This window comes from Capronia coronata (assembly GCF_000585585.1).
Source record: "Capronia coronata CBS 617.96 chromosome Unknown acBCG-supercont1.3, whole genome shotgun sequence".
NCBI lineage: Eukaryota > Fungi > Ascomycota > Eurotiomycetes > Chaetothyriales > Herpotrichiellaceae > Capronia > Capronia coronata.
In genome coordinates, this window is record NW_006912895.1 from 2,664,548 (window position 1) to 2,682,687 (window position 18,140).

Consider the following 18,140-nt stretch of genomic DNA (forward strand, 5'->3'; position numbering starts at 1 on the left):
GTCCGGATGCTACCTATAGATGGACGAGCGACGAAATCCACGTTGTCGCGCCACTGGCACGCGAATAGTGAATGCAGCCTTGGCGCGTTCTCCTTACCACTAGTAGTAGTAGTATCTACATGCAGTTTCACTACTGACAGTAGTGCTACATGTACCTCACCTTATGTTCTTCACACATTCAACCCTAACGCTTGATTCATTCAGAGCACAATACTCTAGCGCAATCAGTCAGAGCACATTGATGGCGTCGGACACGCTACAGGTTACATTCTTTGCTACCAAATACTAACAATATCCAAAACAAGTACTCGTTGTCTCCCCAGCAGCAACTGACCTCCATCGGCAACAACCTGGCGGGCCTGCCTTCCAGTACCCAACTATGTTTCTCTGCAACGAACCTGTGCCGAACCATCTTCCAGTCACCTACCGACTTGACCTTGCTCAGCGCACAAGTCTGCAAGGTCTGGGACAGGATTCTCAGCGAATTCTGTTAGCAACTTCTCTGCGCCCTTGCGAAAGTGCTCAGTTGAGGGCAGTAGCGGAAGACCATCATCTCCATCTTGGACATTGCTTGCTTCTTGCTCGCACTCCTGCTCGAACTGGCGCATCAAAGCACCGTGAAACTTGATCGACCTCAAGACTGCCACGTTCTTCACCCAGAATATCACGCGCCCAAAATCGGAAGCTGAGCGAATATGGAGCCAGACTTTCGTTCCGCCGGGACGCCCTGCAATGTGGACAGCGTATCCGTGAGCTGGCCTCCCTCGTCCATTGTTCTCCCCTGTTCCGGCGTCCCATGAAATGAAGCTAGGCTCTGCTGCAAAAGTCAGATCGAGCGTTGGCACTGCTGCTATTCCATGCCGCCACTCGTCACAATCTGGTCTGACGCCGATCATCATGGCGTTGCCTACCCGAACCCAGTGGTCAGATTGTTGTGGTGCCATTATTCTGAATACCCGAACCTTCTTGGTCGTCAAGGTCGAACTTAGGACGATGCAACGACTCCGAACTTTCGAGAAATGGTGGTTACGACAGCTGTGCTAAGCTAAAGTCTACCAGAACACAGTCCTGTTGGTGGGTGCAATGTTGGTAAAGCTGAGTCCGTCTTCATTCGTAGTAGTTGAAAATTTATATTCTGAAGAATACTCGGCAAGTGTCATTCACATTGTTCGTGGACAAAGGCTTCTCAGCTTTCACAAGAAAGCCTTTGTGTCGAGGCAATGCATGATACGTAGGAGGCGATCAAAGAACTAGCTGTGCTGTGAGATCCACGACAAAGCGCCGGGAGGGAGAAAGAGAGGAGGCTTGTGCGACCCATTCAATGGAATCACCGACCTTATGCTTTTTGTTCAAGGGAATTGGCTCCGATTTCCGATGTTCCGCGGACATGGCCTCACCGTCGTAGATGTATTTGAAATGAGGGATCCAACCATTGCTACCAAACTAGAGCTTCGAGTCTCGACCAATCTGCAAATCGTGCCTGCTAAGGTCTCTTATCCTCTTCTTACCGACATTCCCAAGCATGTTATCCGTATCTGCCAACAAACATCGGAGGACGTGTTCAACCCCTTGCTCTCCTTGGATTGCGAGCCCATACATGTACGGTCGACCGATACATACGGCTTTTGCACCTAGAGCCAACGCCTTCAGCACGTCACTCCCGGTGCGAATGCCGCTGTCGAAGATAAGAGTCAGCTTGGATTGCTGAACTCTTTCATCCGCGGCGATTTGGGCGAGTGCATCAAGTGAAGCAATGGCACCGTCGCATTGCCGGCCACCATGGTTCGACACAATGATGCCGTCCATGCCATAGTCGATGGCTCTGTGGGCGTCATCCACGGTTTGGATTCCTTTCAAAACAATAGGGCCGTCCCACAACTTCTTCAGGATTTCCAGGTGTGGCCATTCACGGTAAGTCCCGGAATTCATGACATCCAGCCACGCCCTCGATCGTTGCAACATATGAACATTCATCAAGACCCTAGCTGCACCGTAGATTGAGCCTGGCCTTTTCAGCATTGCCCAAAGTTCGGCCAGTTTCTCGCTGCTGGTCCTTGGATCCCGCTTCTGCATCTCCTCATACCTCCTCTGGAAAGCGGGATCGGAATGGCCTATCTGACAGCCGTCACCCCAAATGAAAGGTAAGTAGGAACTGTCAAGGTCTGTAGGTCTCCATGCAAGATTGAAAGTGTCCAGAGTGACAACCAAGACTTTGTACCCATTGGCCTTTGCCCGGTTCAACAAGCTTACCGTGACCTCCTCCCATTGAGGTCTGGGCCAGTAGAGCTGATACCACCGGTCGCCGTCCGCGTTTGCTTCAGCGACCTCCTCGATGGTACGAGTGGCGGCAGACGACAAGATCATTGGCACGCGCACTTTCTGACACGCTCTGGCCGTGGCTTCTTCGGCATCCCGGTGCATGATCTTCTGGACACCGACCGGGGCAACCAGGAGGGGAGTGGGATAGCGGGTCCCGAACAGCTCGACACTTATATCTCGTCGAGTGGCATTGACCAGCATGTGCGGGCGAAGCCGGTAGTGATCGAAAGCGGCGATGTTGGCGGCATGGGTCTGTCCGCTGCTGGCTGAACCATAGACATACCCAAAGTTGGCTGCGGGGACTTTGGAGCGGGCCAATGCTTCCCACTCAGCTGGTTTGGTCGAGAAGAGAGGCGCGCGCAGGGATCCATATATGTCTCGCTGGTAAGCAGAGTAGTTGTTCGAGTCTGGTTCGATGTAGGGTTGGTTCCATGTCTCTGCCTCAGCCTTGTAGGCCATGATGGTCTCTGCTTTGATTATAAGGATCGAAGTTCAGGTGCGCAAGGGCCGTGGAACACAGTCCGAGGAAAGAGGTCTGAAGGAAGTCTGTTGATGCCATGGAGTCGATCACCAGAGTATATGAAAGCTTACCTATATTGACCGAAGCAGGACTGGTAGCCGGATACCGAGGTCTGTCTGTCTGGTGTTGGTGGTGTCGAAACATGTGTATTATCGAGGGGATCTGCTGCATTGATTGGCCGATCTGACGAAAGACATCAAGTGGGTCTTGCACAGCTTAGCGACTGCTATCATACAAAACTAACCCTATTTGTACTAAGTCCCCTTTAGCAGTGACCCCCTGCGATGACGTCGAGGTTTAGATGTGGGCTGCGTGTGCATCATTTCGTCCTCGACATCATGTTCAGTTCCAAGTTTCAGCTCCAGCTGCTGTACTTGTAGAAAGTGAACCCTTTCGGCTGCCATAATACCCTTCTTTACGTTCTAGCACTCGTGAATTGGCTTCCATATCACATGAGATTTCTCCCTGCTTGATCACCTCTCTCTACTCCCTACGTCCAACATGGCGTCGAAAGTGTTGCAGTCAAACTACGATGTTGACTATGTTATCAGTTACCGAATCCCCGAAGATGGTACCGGCCTGGCTCCCACCGTCCAACTGGCTCTGTACTAACCGCTGGCAGATAAGGAAGCTGCAATAGCTCAATTCAAAAAGCTCGTTCGAGCCCTCGCCGAAACCGGGCTGACCACCGAAGTCCGCCGCGGAGACGAAACTTCCCTTCTGCTCTTCGTCAAGATTTCGGATGAGAGGATCTTTGCACAGGTTGTGTACAGATCTCGTATCAAAGATTGGCTATACGGAGTCCGCCAGATCCAACCGCGTGGTGATCCAGCTGAGGCACTGGGGGCTGAGCCATTGACGGACGCCGAAAGACACAGACACGTTCATCATATGATATGCTTCTCCCGTGAAGAAGGAGGTGCGGGAATCACACCCAACCATGGTGAATGGAAGAATGTCGAAGCCGTGTTCCCATTGCAGGATCATGTCAAGAACAAGAAGTGGTTGACCGAGTTCTCCAGCAAGACATTCCTGAACCCGGAGGACCTGGACGACATCAGGGACACTGTAGGCGAAAAGGTTAGTCGCCATACTCACTGGAATATTTGTTGTTGAATATGACTGACATTACCAGATTGGTTACTACTACGCCTTTCTTCAAACCTATTTCTCATTCTTAATATTCCCAGCAGCCTTCGGCTTTTCCTGCTGGGTTTTGCTCGGCAATTTTTCTGCCGTCTACGCTGTCGTCAATGGACTATGGTGTGTTGTCTTTGTTGAATACTGGAAACGTCAAGAGCAAGAGCTGGCGATCCGATGGGGCGTCAAGAACGTCTCTGCCATCGAAGCCAAGAGGAGAGAATTCGAACCTGAGAGAGTCGCAACAGATCCCGTCACCGGCGAAAAGGTCGCCTACTTCCCAGCAAAGAAGCGGATCTTAAGACAGCTACTTCAAATCCCGCTGGCGTTGCTCTGCGTTGTGGCCCTTGGAACGGTCATCTGCACTTGCTACGCCATCGAGATCTTCATTTCGGAAGTCTACAATGGCCCGCTCAAGTCGATCCTCGTCTTCACACCTACCATCATTCTGACCCTGGCGGTTCCTGCCATCAGCAACTATCTGACACAGTTTGCTGAGAAGCTGACGTTTTATGAGAACTACGAAACCCAGGAGGCACATGACCGCGCCATGATTTCCAAAGTTTTCGTTATCAACTTCATCACTTCCTACACAGCAATCTTCCTGACATCTTTTGTCTACGTCCCGTTCGCCTCACTCCTCGTACCATACCTCGACGTTCTTAGCCTTACAGTCAAGCCGTTTGCCGAAAACGAGAAACAAATGCAGACACCTTCGCCCGCCGCTTTCAGCATCAATCCTAACCGACTCCGAAACCAGATGATCTACTTTGCAGTGACCGCTCAGGTTGTCAACTTCGCCATGGAGACCGTGGTGCCGGTACTTACGCAGAAAGGGACCAAGAAGTACAAGGAGATGCAATCCTCTAGAGCCGAGAAAAGCGGAGGCACGGCTCCATCCGTATCAGCGAATGATCCGCCCGAAGAGAAAGAGTTCCTTACCCGGGTCCGCGAAGAAGCCGCGCTTCCGGAATACGACGTCACCTCAGATCTGCGGGAAATGTGCATCCAATTCGGCTACCTGGCCTTGTTCTCCGTCATCTGGCCTCTCACACCAGTGTCGTACTTCTTCAACAACTGGCTCGAACTCCGCGGCGACACGTTCAAACTGACTGTCGAATGTCGGCGGCCAAACCCTGTACGAGCCGACAGTATCGGACCTTGGCTTGACAGCCTCGAGTTCCTCGCATGGCTCGGCAGCATCACGACCGCCGCGCTCGTGTACATGTTTAGCGGAGGGAACGGACCGGACGGCAAGCCGCACACGATCAAATTGTGGGCGCTGCTGCTGAGCGTTTTCTTCAGCGAACATATTTTCCTGGTTGTCCGTGTTCTCGTTCGTTCAGCCATCAGCAAGCTGGACAGCGCCGCCATGCGTAAGGAACGCAGCGAGCGGTTCATGGTCCGTAGGAAGTTCCTGGAGGAGGCCGGTCTCGCCGACGCTATCAAGCCGCTCACCGCGTCGCCAAACAGCCCTCTACAGGATGAGTCCGGGTCGCAGGCATTTGCCTCGATCACCAAAGAGACTCTAGAGGACGATGCTCGACGAGACAGTCTCTCGTCATCAGACCCGGCGGATCGCTTCTGGAGGCGCCAACGCACCTGGACCGAGACGGAGAAGGTCGGTCTGACGCTGATTGAGTTGATGGACGTGGGTGGTGCCAAATCCAAGAAGCAACAGTAGAGAGGAGAGAGTATGTTTTTTAGCAAGCACTTTCGATCCTGATCGTTGGCGATCAGAGGAGTTGAGGCCACCAAGCAAAATGCACAAGATTATGGCAAGCACTTGATTGGAGTAGGCTTTCGGTTGATGGAAGGCGGCGGTTGATGTCCTGTTCCTGTCTATGGTTTCAATCCGGGCCCTGAAGAGCCCGGTGCAGCGCGTTATGCAGTGAACACACTATATTGCAGCGAACCATGCACCCAGTCATGGAAGGAAAAGGATCCTGAACACGACTACAATGTATGAGTAGCTTCATGGTTGAAAAACGGCGCCAGTAATCCAGGCGCAAATGATAACGAGAACGAGACTTGAATGACTTCGTATTGCCTCATAGATTCTAATGACATGAGGACTGGGCAGGTGTCAAGCTATAGGTAGCCGCTCCGGAGAATCGGAGAGCACCGTGGTTTCAGAGAAGAAAGATCGACTGCATCGTACAGCGGTGGTCAATCCGCCTCGAGGCTATTCTGGCTTAAGGACTGACTTCTCAGCGTGGGCACCGTACTGTATATAGGCATTTGAGCAGCGCTGGCGGCAGATCTCGTTGATCATGTTGGATTGAAATGCTATGCGAATGCTCCATCATGCCGCAACGAGGACTTCGAAGAAGTGGATTCTTGCTTTCTTTCAAGCACATGTGCGAGCGGTGATATCGGGATTCCCGGGTGACCTGAATGAGGAACAGCGTGCGATAGACTCGGAGTTGAATGCAGTTGTGGGATGTGGTTTGAGCAGACTGAGGTGACAGTGTCCGAAGGCAGGGCATGGCAAACACTCCGATGTTGCTGCTTGCGCCTCTTCAACACGGGTGCACCGCATCAGACCAGCTAGCCGTTGATATTGATAGGACAGGATATTCCATCCATATCGTCAATATAATTCCCTTGTCCGCCTTCCGCCCCGGAACATGCACCAGTCACACTATCATGGAAAGAAAAACGGAAAGGAATCAGCCTGTCATTCCCTACAACACTGATCGGACTGGCATGGGAAAAACCCCAGATACTTACAATCTTCTCGTCGCAACCCGTGTTATGTAAGACGCAGTAGCTGCTCTTACATCGCGTGCAGATTCGCGTCGACAGGGGTGCGCAAAGACCGCAGACGCGGCCGCATTCGAAACAGTCGCGCGTGACGGCCGCTTGGCCGTGGACGATTTTGATTTGTTGCTGTGGGAAAGAAAACAATGGGAGAGCGCGTCAGCCAGGTGTATCAGCAGACATGATAACAGAGGAGAAAAGGTGGATGATGCAGGGGGAGAATGGCCGGGGTTGCGGGCGAATGCATGTGTAGATATGGGAGGCAGGATCGAGATTTGGAACCTGTTGTCTTCTTCGTGGCGGCGGCGGCGGTGGCGGCGGAGGCAGATGGTGAGATGTGGATGTATACGCATCCCTCTCTATTATACCGACAAAATAAGATGTCCCTGCCTCTTGCGAGGTGCTGGACCTCCGACTCCGGGCGATTTCTCGTCTCGACCTGACCAACTATCCCCACATACCGCCGCCGCCAGCCCCGACCATCCACTCATCGACCAGACAGTATTGAACACAGAGGCGATTAAATACCTTGATGTGGTCGCCACGTTCACCGCTCGTTGCTCCATTGTCAAGCTCCTCCCTCGAGGGCAGGTACGACAGTCCGGCTCGACTCAGTCTTTCCAGATCGCTCAGCTTCTTCGAAACCGTCGGATTGTAGCAGTCGGCGCACCACCAGCGGTGGCAACTCTCGCAGTGTCTGTTCGTGAGACACCATGTGCAGGAGACGATCAGGCGCTGGGGCAGGGCCTCTCCATTCTCGCCTAGGCGGAGGGGTGGCCGGACGGCGTCAACGACTCTTCCGCTCGAGGGAGGCGGCCAGAGGAGCGGGAACTCAGAAGGATCGCTTTCCCCCCAAACCGGTGCGCCGGCGGGAGGTCGACCGCAGCCTGCACACCCACTGGGGCCGAGGGCGATTGTGGCCAGCGGTGGGATTCCCGCCTTGTTCTCGGTCAGATAGTCCCGAGACGCGACATGTAGCACTGGAGCCATGTCGGCGTGCATATGAGTGCACAGGACGGCGTCGAAGCTGATGATCCCCTTGCATGCCATGAGAGTTTCCTCCCAAGAACTTCGCTGCGCGTGGCCTAGCGTAATGACTTGCCCGCTTGGTGCGTACCAAGGATCGATCCCGCTCACGCCAGGCTCTCCGTGCGGCACGGCAGCGGCTCCGAGCTGCACCCCTTGTGAACCGGTGACACCAGACGCCAGAAAACTGGAGTCAGACGTTTGCTGGTTGATTGGTGCGGGTTGCGTGAAGACGTATATGCCTTGTAATCGTGGAGTGCCCTCTGGCCTGCTCGGCCGACAAATGTGGCGTAACAGCTGCTGCAGTTTGGAGTGGTTGAGGTTCAGACATCGTCGAACACTCAGAATACGCACGTTGTACTCCGGGCCGAGGACGATGTCACTTATCAGATCGTGAGTGACGGAAGCTAGCTCGTCCAGGACCAGAGTCTGAATATTCTGGAGAACCTTGATGCGAGCTAGCTTCCCCAAGACACCGCGCAGTGGGCCGGCGTAGAACTCATCCTCAGTGAGGTTTTCGTCCATCCGTGCGGCACGCCAGGAATTGCCGCCGGAGTCTATTCTGGTCAACAGGTTGGGTGGGACGTACGCTCCTCGACATCTTGACAGGTCGACATAGCGGAAGACACTATTCGTGTGCAGGAGTAAATCACGAATGGAACGAGATGTCCTCGCTAATGAGAATATGGAAGAAAGCGATAAGTAAGATATGAGGTTATCGAGGATGAGTGAATTCGATAGAAGGTCGAGGAGGGACGGCGGCAAGATGCACGAGGAAGATGGGTTCTCGCTTGACATTGCCGCCCGTTTGGTTGGGCTTCAATGATGCGCACCGATGCGAAAGAAGTACAGCGAAAAGGGCAAAGGGTCAGCAATGATGAAGAAGCCAGATGAGTGGCATTGCTTGCTCTTGAAGATGGACTACAGTGGATGACTGATGAGTGATGACCGATGAAGTCAAAGTGAGGTTAATGCCAAGGCTCTAGCCATATAAGGGTCCACTTGAGTGGGAAGATCCGTATGCTAGAACAAGTTGGGGTTAGATCTGAACCTTTAATGAGACTCCACTTCTCCGCCCTGACCCTGAATTTATGTGTATTGTACAAATGAGTCCTCGGCCTCGTAACACGTTACCAAATAGCAGCGGGAATGTATCAATATCATCAATTAATAGGTGTAAGTGACTGGCTGTCGTCACCCGAGAGGCGCCTGTGCTATGAAAATAGTTAGCATGTACGGAGCAAACGCTGTCTCGAATGCCTCTACGCAGACCCCACGACGCGTCTCTGGTTCTGTGCTCGAGCCAGCGGTCTGTCACGTATATGACTGCTTGCTTCAGACGCCAGCGCTGAATGCAAAACCCCAATCGACCGTCCAGTATTTTGCGCCTTCTGAAGACGGCCCCTACAGTTCTCTTCCGCCAACCGCCCCTGTCAACTGACTGGTTCTTGGTTGACTCTGTTGCCATGCCATACTCGACATGATGGATAGTGTATCGGTCGGGTCTCCTCCCATAATGGTCATGGTGGTGAACCCACTGAAGTAAAAACCAAAGACCACCACAAGGTAGGTCAACACCAGGATACTGCCCTTGAAGTAGTTGCTCTTTCCCTCCCCTGCAATATAGCTCAACAAAAACACACAGAGGATGACAGTGACCATATCCCACTGTGGGAAGATGAGGTTAAAGGTGTGGTCAAGGAGGTCGCGTGGGTCGATGAACTGGCCATGAACTGCCGAGAAGAGGACGAGAGCTGGAATCTGGAGCAAGCAGACCTGCAACGCGTACGCCAAACCGATCTCCATGCTCAACGCAATGTTGCCGTTCATAGCGAACGAGATGGCGTTGAGGAATTCGGTGGTGTTCGGCACTAGCGCAAACAAGGTAATTCCCAGGAACTTCTCATCGATCTCGATCGAGTTGAGCACAACGTCAACAGTGTCCACCAGAATTTCCGCCACTATAGCGTAGGCAACTGTTGCCGTCAACAGGATCACGGACGACTTCATTCGCGACCAGTTGGGGGCGTCATGTCCACCGCCTTCTCCGTGTATCGCTTGCTCCGCGGCGGGATTGGCAGACGCCTCCTCCGCCACAGTACTACTGCGGGTGATTGCAGGCCGGGAGCTTCTCACAGTGTCGGTTTTGGTCGAATGTGTCGCCTGATATGAGGCAGCTCGTGGATGGTTGACCGCGTCCCGCGCCGCAACAGTCGCAGCGGTGGCCGCCATTTCAGCGACCTGTCGAACAAGGTTGTTGTTATCTTCCTCGGACAGTCCTGGCACAACAGGGCGCAGCGCAGGGCTTTGAGGCATGTCAGATCCATGACTCGACTTGGGGGGTACCACATGAGGCAGATCATGTTTGTTCTGGTGATCAATGCCACGAAATTGTGAGCCAACTCTGGATCCCATAGCAGGTTCATGCTCAGAAGTACCATCAGCTTCTGCTCCAAGGCCTGCTGAGCGCAGAGATTGCCCTAGAATTCGTTTGTATAGCTGAGAGTCTCGAATGGCTGCTCTGGGAACATAGGAGCCATTCTGGTGGTGAATCTGCTGCGAATTGACCATGCTCTGTTGTCGAGTATCCATGGGGCTTACATCAGCCGTATTTGCTAATTGAATCTTCTTTTCCTCGATCTCGGTGCTCCAGATGATGGCCGCATGCGTCCGCAAAGTGAAGAGTAATCCAATGATGTAGGAGGAAAACAGAAAACCGGCAGCAATCCAACAATACGGCCTGACAGCTTTGACGAAGAATTCGTCACTAATTGCTGGGACCTGTCGGAAATAACATTGTCGGCAATCGCGTGGGGTGTCCAGGCCGGAGGCCGTGCAAGACTTGCAAACCAACTCATGGCTTCCATAGATCTTGTAGAATAGCGTCGGCCCAAAAGCTGCAATCACAGCAAACAGCAACATCGTCGACGTCGCGCCGGCGGACTTGACATTGAACCGTTGCGTCTTGCGTCGGATCGCTCCAAAGCACATCGACAGTCCCGGTAAGAGAAGAATACCTGCAAAGATACTGCCAATAATGCTACCTTCCACAAGTGGACCCTTGCCTTCGTTAAGGGCAATGCAGTACAGGTATACTTCGACAATCGTCGAGAAAAAAGCGTTGACGGCGGCTCCCATGCCCATCGAAGACTGGGCGGAGATTGAAGCCACCGCTTGTCCGATAAAGTAGGCCAACGGAATGATCGATATCAATGCCAGTGTGAACATCAGCGCCGGACTGGTCAACCAGATTTTCAGGCCCAAGGCTTGCTTGAGGATAAAATTATCGAGGATGATGAAGACGACCACAGCCAGGAAGTTGATGAGGAAGATGTTGGTGCCATCAACCGTGTACTTCCAATACTTGATTCCGACCGCCCGATATGTGCATAGCAGAATGGATGACGGTCTGGTCGAGCTTCTAGCAGCCGACGCGTCACGGTGGAAGGTCAATGACAGCGGTCGTTTGCGCAGATGGTAGAACAGGATGAGCGTGACTCGGCCCATGGGAATCCAGAAGACCATGAACCAGCAAATCATCGAAACCGTCAGCATCAGTGGCGCGACGTAGAAATAGAAGAAGATGAAGAAGATGACTCTCCCAGGGGTCCATTGGCCCCGGCCGAAAAGTCGTCGCTTCGCTTTGAACTGTATGACCGGATCTTCCCGGTCGCTTCTCCCACTCCGACCGAGCAGACTGTCCGTCTCGCTAGCAGAGTCGATGCTGTTGCGTCGGCGTCCAACGATCGAGCCAGATTGAGTATGGTGTGGCCCGAACATGAGTCGGCCATATTCCAGGTCCCCACTTTGCCATCGCTCGTATTCACTGATACTTCGACCTTCTCCTTCGTCTTCATCCGCGTAATTCTCGTCTTGCTCGAGTTTGACGAATTTGCCGAATGGCCAGAAGAGGTAGCCAGCGAGACCCCAGAAGACTGTGCCATATGCTGCCGCACTAGGGTCGAAAGCAAATAGATAGCAGACCAACGAAGCCACGGCGGCTGCGGCACCCAGCCACCAACCGAAGAGGATCGTCCATAGGCAGTTAAAAGTCCAAAGCCACTTGCTGACGATCTCACTGGGAGAGGAATGAATGTCTTCTTCTGCCCCCTTCTCGACTGATCTGTTCTTTTTGTATAACGCGGGTTTCCATATTCGGATACCGAATGGATGTGTTTCATTGATAGCCAGCTGCCGGTCTCGCAAGGTGAAACTTTCGGCGTCGCTCAAATATGCATCGTCTGAATCTTCTAGTCCTTCTTCTTGGTCCTCCTCCACGATCTCTTCCACAGGCGCGGGAAGTGGCTCTTCCAGATTCAACCTCTCCGCCTCTTCTTCCGCAGAGTCCACACGGGCGAGCTGAGGAACGGCAACATGCGTGCGTCGGCGGACAGTAGAGTGTTGTCGGCTAGGGGTGGGCATTATCGGTGTGGAAGGGCCAGGTGGCACTCGAGCTTCCTCTACCTCGGCAGGATCGTCGTCGACGGAGAATTGTTCGCCGCGATGAGGGAGCTGCCTCCGCGTGGATGTTCTTCTTATAGTCGCAGGTTTTCGTGGCCTCGTAGATTGCGGTGACAAGGGTGGCATACCAGAAGGAGGTTCGGGGCCATCTTCGGATCGGTTGGCACTTCGGGGCCTGTGGCTGCTCGTTGTGGGAACGTTACTGAGCGTTCCTGTGATCTTGTTAGGCTCAGCACTTCAACGCATCAACACCGGTGTTACCATAGTCTTTCCGAACGGTGCTGTCTCTGGCAACCGACTCATCGACATGCTGAGACTGGCCATCTTGCGCTGTTTCCACACTAGGGGTGTCACTGGACGACATTTTGGCAGGAGCCTCCAGTGCTCATGGACTCGTCGAAGCCTTTCTCGGCCGCTGCACAGCGTCCGAAGTGTCGTCGTAGTTGCGATCAGAATAGTTGAGCGAGGGTCGTGGAAATCCAGGCTGGCGGATGCCTGGCAAAGGTCGGTCGGCGCATCAGATGGGCATAGGATACCGAGTCAGATGATGGCGAGGACGAGTAGGAATAACAGGTGGGGAAGGGAAGGAAAGTTGTGGACGTATGTGGACGTATGTGGATTCTGGGGAACAAGGCGATAACAAATCCACGAAGCAGGTGAGAGAGATCAAGCACACTGGAGGCCAGCGTCAACACGTCAAAGCGATGCACGTGCACCTGGTGACCACTGACAGCAAATAGGGGAGAGAGGTGATGGTGTGTGTACACAAAACACCATGGGATGCTTCGGAAGGATAGGTTGGGTATAGAACACACTTGCAGCTGACAGACAGGACACAGGGTCGACGCGAGCTGAGATGGTTGGTGTTGGTGTTGGTGTTGGTGTTGTGGTTGCGGTTGCGGATGCACTACGGATAGAAGGTGGATTCTCATAACAGGGTTGACCTGGGAAGTTTACCACTAAATCACTAAAATACCGTAAAAGACCGTAAGAAGGAAGAATTTGTTCGTCCACGGCCTCAGCTTTAAGCAGAGATTATAACAGGCTGTCATTGGGCTTATGCCCCTTGATTGAAAATGCATTCCAAAGACTTAGAGTGCGCGGTAGGCTTGTGAGTTCTATGCTCATACGCAAATATACCAATGGAATATTGGCCTTAACAGGAGAATCTAGATCTAGTATGAGCTAGTATTACACATGTTTCCAAACAGGGAACTTAGCCTGCCGCTTAGCCTCTGCCCTCGACTAGTACTAGGTTACCGATTGTCAATTGTTCACCGACGCAGATTGCCAGTCATACTACTAGTATGGCCAGCAAACAGCACGTGAGGGAATCACAGTATACATTAATGGCGATATCATCCCAACAGAGGGTTCCCTTCCTCCAAACAAAATCTGTACGCTCAGTCAATGATTGTCCAACAGCTGCGCAAGAGCTCGTGCAATGCCTTCGGTTCCGGTTCCAGAGGGTAATGCCCAACCTGAAAGACAACCAACTTCGCCACTTAGCACCACTTTGATGACTCAAATCGAATTTTCCAAGACGTACTTCATGCCAGGCAGCAATGAGCCATCACGGCCAACAAGATTATGACTTTGCCAGGTGCGTTATGTGAAGACTTATCATCACCGACAGGAGCCCACCATGCGCGGACTTCAAGCACACGCTTCTCTAGAACAGTTTGGGCATTGAGGTTGTGCAATGTGGCAGTCCCAACAAAACTTCGATGGCCCACCAGGGGTGTCTGACGAAGCCCATAAACACAGTCTGGTGAGCCTGGAACGATGTGGGAGAATCTGCTGATGCTTGTCTTCGACCTGAACCTGCTTTGTCTGTACGGCTCTGACGAGACCTGCAATGACTTGCTGCTTATACCTGGAGCCATAAACCTCAACACGAGGCTCTCTAGCAAAGACGGCCCTGGAAAACCCCAGTACCGAAGAACCAGATCGGACATTGATGCCACAGACGTCGACCACAATGCGCTCCATGTTCAAGCTGAATCTGCCACCCCACCTCAACACGTTGACCGTAGAGAATCTGTAGGTACCATCATATTGTTGGGCGGCTATGTCTCTCTGATGGATTCGGTGGGTATCAGCCTTTGAAATCGGCGTTCTTCGACCCTGACCTATGAATAACACTGGGAGTTTCAAACAGCAGAAGGCAGCACTGAAGAGCTTGACGCCAGCAATACAAAGGCAGCAAATACAACCTCAGCAACATTGACTCGAACGTCAAAACGATTACTGAGGAAAACTGTTTGAGAAAGTCTTCGGAAGTAGTCATCAAGGCCATTGTCGCGCACAGTCATCCAGCCGAAGCGCGGAGCCTCGTCCAACCACTTCTCCTCAGCCAATATCAGCATGGTGCATCATAGAAGGAGCCGGATATCTTGCTGAAGTTATATGAACAAGAATGAAGTCGACGACGTCGACGCAGCACAGGGCAGGGCATTATGTCAGATAGCCCCGCTCCGCTCCGCCCCGCTCCACCGCTGGCGGACCTTGCCGGCGATAGGAGGCTTCTTCCACCAGTACTAGTAGGTAGTAGTAAATAATAAGGTACTAATAATGATGATGCAGAATACGTCATACGCCCGGAAGGTTATCCGGGCACCGTTGGGATGATTGCAATGTTACAATTAATGTACCTGTAGAATGCTGTGTTATCGCATCACTTTCATTCGCCAAAACTCTCACTTTCACATGCTCTGACATTTTTCTCTTCATCCTCATACACAGTACTCTGCACAAATACACCCTGTGAGTGACGAGGCTCTGTGCGCCGTGACGAAATCGACCAGGTCTGCCTTGGTTGAGATGACAAAACCACCTTAGGTAGGTAGGTATTGTAATTTGTAGGGAACAACCACATTCATGAAGTAGGTACTTAAGCTGTGCTTGTGCTCTTCCTGTAACCTCTCGAAGAAGTTTTGCTCCTCCTTCATGAAAATGGCAAAGCATATGCTCGGCCTGACAAACAATGTTGATGTTGACTTGTCCGTGAAGCGCTGCCCGCCATCACAAGCCCGAGTTCCTGCTGCCGATCTCGACAAATACATCGACAAGCCTGGACTTGCACGCGCAAATCTAGCAGTATCAACTGATGTTCCTCATGGCTCGACGGCTAATGGATATGCCTCCAAGTACAAAGACTACGTAGGTATTGGCTCACTGTCCATGTTTGCTGAAAGTGGTTGCGCTCTGACTAAACACCTTTCTCCTAGACCGTCCTCCAGCAGCACGTCCTCTTTTGGGATCGAGATGGCGACGGAGTAATATGGCCGCATGACACATACATCGGGTTTCGCGAACTCGGGTTCAGTATATTGTTTTCATTCCTGTCAGTCCTCATCGTCAATGGCAACTTCTCTTACCCTACGCGGCTTGCGCACTCCTACATCCCAGATCCCTTCTTTAGGGTATACGTGGACAGCATACACAAAGCAAAGGTAGGAGCTTCCAGGACTACCGCTGCGGCGGCTTCTGTCTCCTGCGATGCTGATGTTTCTGCTAGCACGGCTCCGACAGCGGTACCTACGATCCAGAAGGACGTTTTATCCCTCAACTTTTCGAGAACCTTTTCGCCAAATGGGACAAGGATAATGACGGAGCGCTGGGACTGGGTGAGCTGTTCAGTATGATGAAGGGTCACAGGTGTGCAGCAGACCCTTTTGGCGTAAGTTCCCCATTTCTTCCCTTTTCCCACCTCCAAGCGGGAGAACTTTACTCACCCGCAGTTCAGTGGGGTGCCAGCTTCTTCGAATGGGGCACAACATGGCTTCTCCTACAGAAGGATGGTAAGGTCTACAAGGAGGACCTCCGTCAACTCTATGATGTACGTCAGCTTTACCAATATTCACTCCACATTAATTGATAGATTCATGTAGGGTTCGCTTTTCTGGCGCATCAGAGAGCAGAGACAGGGCGGCAAAGGATGGAATCAGGGGTTCGGTCTCGGAGGAGACTGGTTCATCGGCGGTACAAAGATATAATCGCCCAATGTTCGTCGGGTCCTCACCCCATGTTGTCACTGTGGTAAGCGTGGCTCTGATCTGAGAAAAAAAGGAACCCACAATACCTTAATCGAAGACGGATACGTCTCTGCAGTACACGGTGCAGAATGGACGGCATTGAGACCTCATGAGGACGCCATTGCCCTTCCATGCGCATCACGCTCTTGCAGCCAACTATCGGTCATGCTTCGTACGAAATTTGACCCTTGTGTGTTCTTAACCTTCCGTGGCCTAGTAGAAAGATGATGGGAGAGGATATCACAAATTAGAGTAATCTCGCATTAGTCACACTACTAGCCACATACTGTGTCATTAGCCCTCTTTGGTTATGCTCCTTCAGGTGCCCGACTGTGTTAGTGTGGCACCGTAGTCGCTTGCCGCCAGCCTATAAGCCTTTCGTGACCTCCAGTGCGAGGCAGCGATTTGGAGGCGCGTTCGTCTGTCTTCATCCCCATCCACAGTAGTCCATCGCAGTATTCCATCCGCAGTCGCACTCAACTTCTTCGATCACCCAGGCTGAGTCGCAGTGACTGTTATCGTCGTTCCACCGCATTCCCTTCGCCATTTACCCTTCATCATGGCGCTCGACAACTTCTACCGAAACAAGATCGAATCATTAAAGCTTGAGATCATCCAAGGCCAAGCTGTCCTCCGACGATTAGAAGCACAACGAAATGACTACAATTCAAGAGTACGGCTACTGCGGGAGGAGTTGGGCCTTCTTCAACAACCCGGATCATATGTCGGCGAGGTGGTGAAAGTGATGAGCACCAAGAAGGTATTGGTCAAGGTGCATCCTGAAGGCAAATACGGTAAGCTCTAGCTAGGGCTCGACGACGTATTGGCAGGCAAACTAATCGAGTGACCAGTCGTCGACATTGCGGACAGCGTCGACATTAGCAAGTTAACCGTCGGCAAACGGGTGTCCCTCCTCTCCGATTCATACAAACTCGAGAAGATGCTGCCTTCCTCCGTGGATCCCCTGGTGTCTCTCATGATGGTCGAAAAAGTCCCGGACAGCACGTATGACATGATCGGTGGACTGGATCAACAAATCAAGGAGATCAAAGAGGTTATTGAACTTGGTCTGAACCATCCCGAACTCTTCGAATCATTGGGTATCGCTCAACCCAAAGGCGTGCTGCTCTACGGCCCACCTGGAACGGGCAAGACCCTTTTGGCTCGTGCGGTTGCTCATCACGCCGACTGCAAGTTTATCAGGGTCTCTGGTTCGGAATTGGTGCAGAAATACATTGGTGAAGGTAGTCGAATGGTTCGAGAGCTGTTCGTTATGGCAAGAGAACATGCGCCCAGTATCATCTTCATGGACGAAATCGACAGTATAGGCTCCAGCCGTGTGGAAGGAAGCAGTGGTGGAGATTCCGAGGTGCAACGGACCATGTTGGAACTGCTGAATCAATTGGACGGGTTCGAACCCACCAAGAACATCAAGGTCATCATGGCGACGAATCGACTGGACATTCTGGATCCCGCTCTACTTCGACCGGGTCGGATTGATCGCAAGATCGAATTCCCTCCGCCAACCGTGGAGGCCCGAGCGGATATTCTGAGAATCCATTCTCGCAGCATGAACTTGACCAGAGGCATTAATCTGAAGAAGATCGCCGAAAAGATGAACGGATGCTCTGGTGCAGAACTGAAGGGTGTATGCACAGAAGCCGGTATGTTTGCGCTGCGGGAGAGGAGAGTGCACGTCACACAAGAAGATTTCGACCTGGCGACCGCAAAGGTGCTGAACAAGCACGACGACAAGGAAGTCTCTCTGGGCAAACTCTGGAAGTGAAAGGTCCTCTTCCGGGTTGTGCTCTGGTCAGCGGCTGTCTTTGTATAGGCCAACTGTACTGTTACCGAGATAATCGAAGAACTGATAG

The 18,140-nt window shown here is 52.3% G+C and overlaps 7 protein-coding genes across 7 annotated transcripts; 3 read left to right on the top strand and 4 right to left on the bottom strand.

Moving 5' to 3' along the window:
• Positions 1-419: 419 nt before the first annotated feature.
• A1O1_04265 (uncharacterized protein) lies at positions 420-683 on the bottom strand (the record flags this gene model as incomplete). The annotated part of the gene is made up of 1 exon (XM_007725160.1): positions 420-683. The coding sequence occupies exon 1, from the start codon at positions 606-608 to the stop codon at positions 420-422; it is 189 nt and encodes a 62-aa protein (XP_007723350.1). The 5' UTR covers positions 609-683.
• A 760-nt stretch (positions 684-1,443) lies between these two features.
• A1O1_04266 (uncharacterized protein) lies at positions 1,444-2,778 on the bottom strand (the record flags this gene model as incomplete). The annotated part of the gene is made up of 1 exon (XM_007725161.1): positions 1,444-2,778. One exon carries the CDS (start codon positions 2,776-2,778, stop codon positions 1,444-1,446), a length of 1,335 nt encoding a protein of 444 aa, XP_007723351.1.
• A 562-nt stretch (positions 2,779-3,340) lies between these two features.
• Positions 3,341-5,663, top strand: A1O1_04267 (uncharacterized protein; the record flags this gene model as incomplete). Its single annotated transcript, XM_007725162.1, has 3 exons — positions 3,341-3,410; positions 3,462-3,919; positions 3,975-5,663. 3 exons carry the CDS (start codon positions 3,341-3,343, stop codon positions 5,661-5,663), a joined length of 2,217 nt encoding a protein of 738 aa, XP_007723352.1.
• Positions 5,664-7,189: 1,526 nt separating this feature from the next.
• A1O1_04268 (uncharacterized protein) lies at positions 7,190-8,385 on the bottom strand (the record flags this gene model as incomplete). Its single annotated transcript, XM_007725163.1, has 2 exons — positions 7,190-8,325; positions 8,358-8,385. 2 exons carry the CDS (start codon positions 8,383-8,385, stop codon positions 7,190-7,192), a joined length of 1,164 nt encoding a protein of 387 aa, XP_007723353.1.
• Positions 8,386-9,172: 787 nt separating this feature from the next.
• A1O1_04269 (Ca2+:H+ antiporter) lies at positions 9,173-12,593 on the bottom strand (the record flags this gene model as incomplete). Its single annotated transcript, XM_007725164.1, has 2 exons — positions 9,173-12,441; positions 12,491-12,593. The coding sequence occupies 2 exons, from the start codon at positions 12,591-12,593 to the stop codon at positions 9,173-9,175; spliced, it is 3,372 nt and encodes a 1,123-aa protein (XP_007723354.1).
• Positions 12,594-15,184: 2,591 nt separating this feature from the next.
• On the top strand, positions 15,185-16,227 carry A1O1_04270 (uncharacterized protein; the record flags this gene model as incomplete). The annotated part of the gene is made up of 5 exons (XM_007725165.1): positions 15,185-15,391; positions 15,460-15,684; positions 15,750-15,911; positions 15,978-16,070; positions 16,123-16,227. The coding sequence occupies 5 exons, from the start codon at positions 15,185-15,187 to the stop codon at positions 16,225-16,227; spliced, it is 792 nt and encodes a 263-aa protein (XP_007723355.1).
• A 598-nt stretch (positions 16,228-16,825) lies between these two features.
• On the top strand, positions 16,826-18,052 carry A1O1_04271 (26S protease regulatory subunit 8; the record flags this gene model as incomplete). Its single annotated transcript, XM_007725166.1, has 2 exons — positions 16,826-17,060; positions 17,118-18,052. 2 exons carry the CDS (start codon positions 16,826-16,828, stop codon positions 18,050-18,052), a joined length of 1,170 nt encoding a protein of 389 aa, XP_007723356.1.
• Between the last annotated feature and the right edge of the window lie 88 nt (positions 18,053-18,140).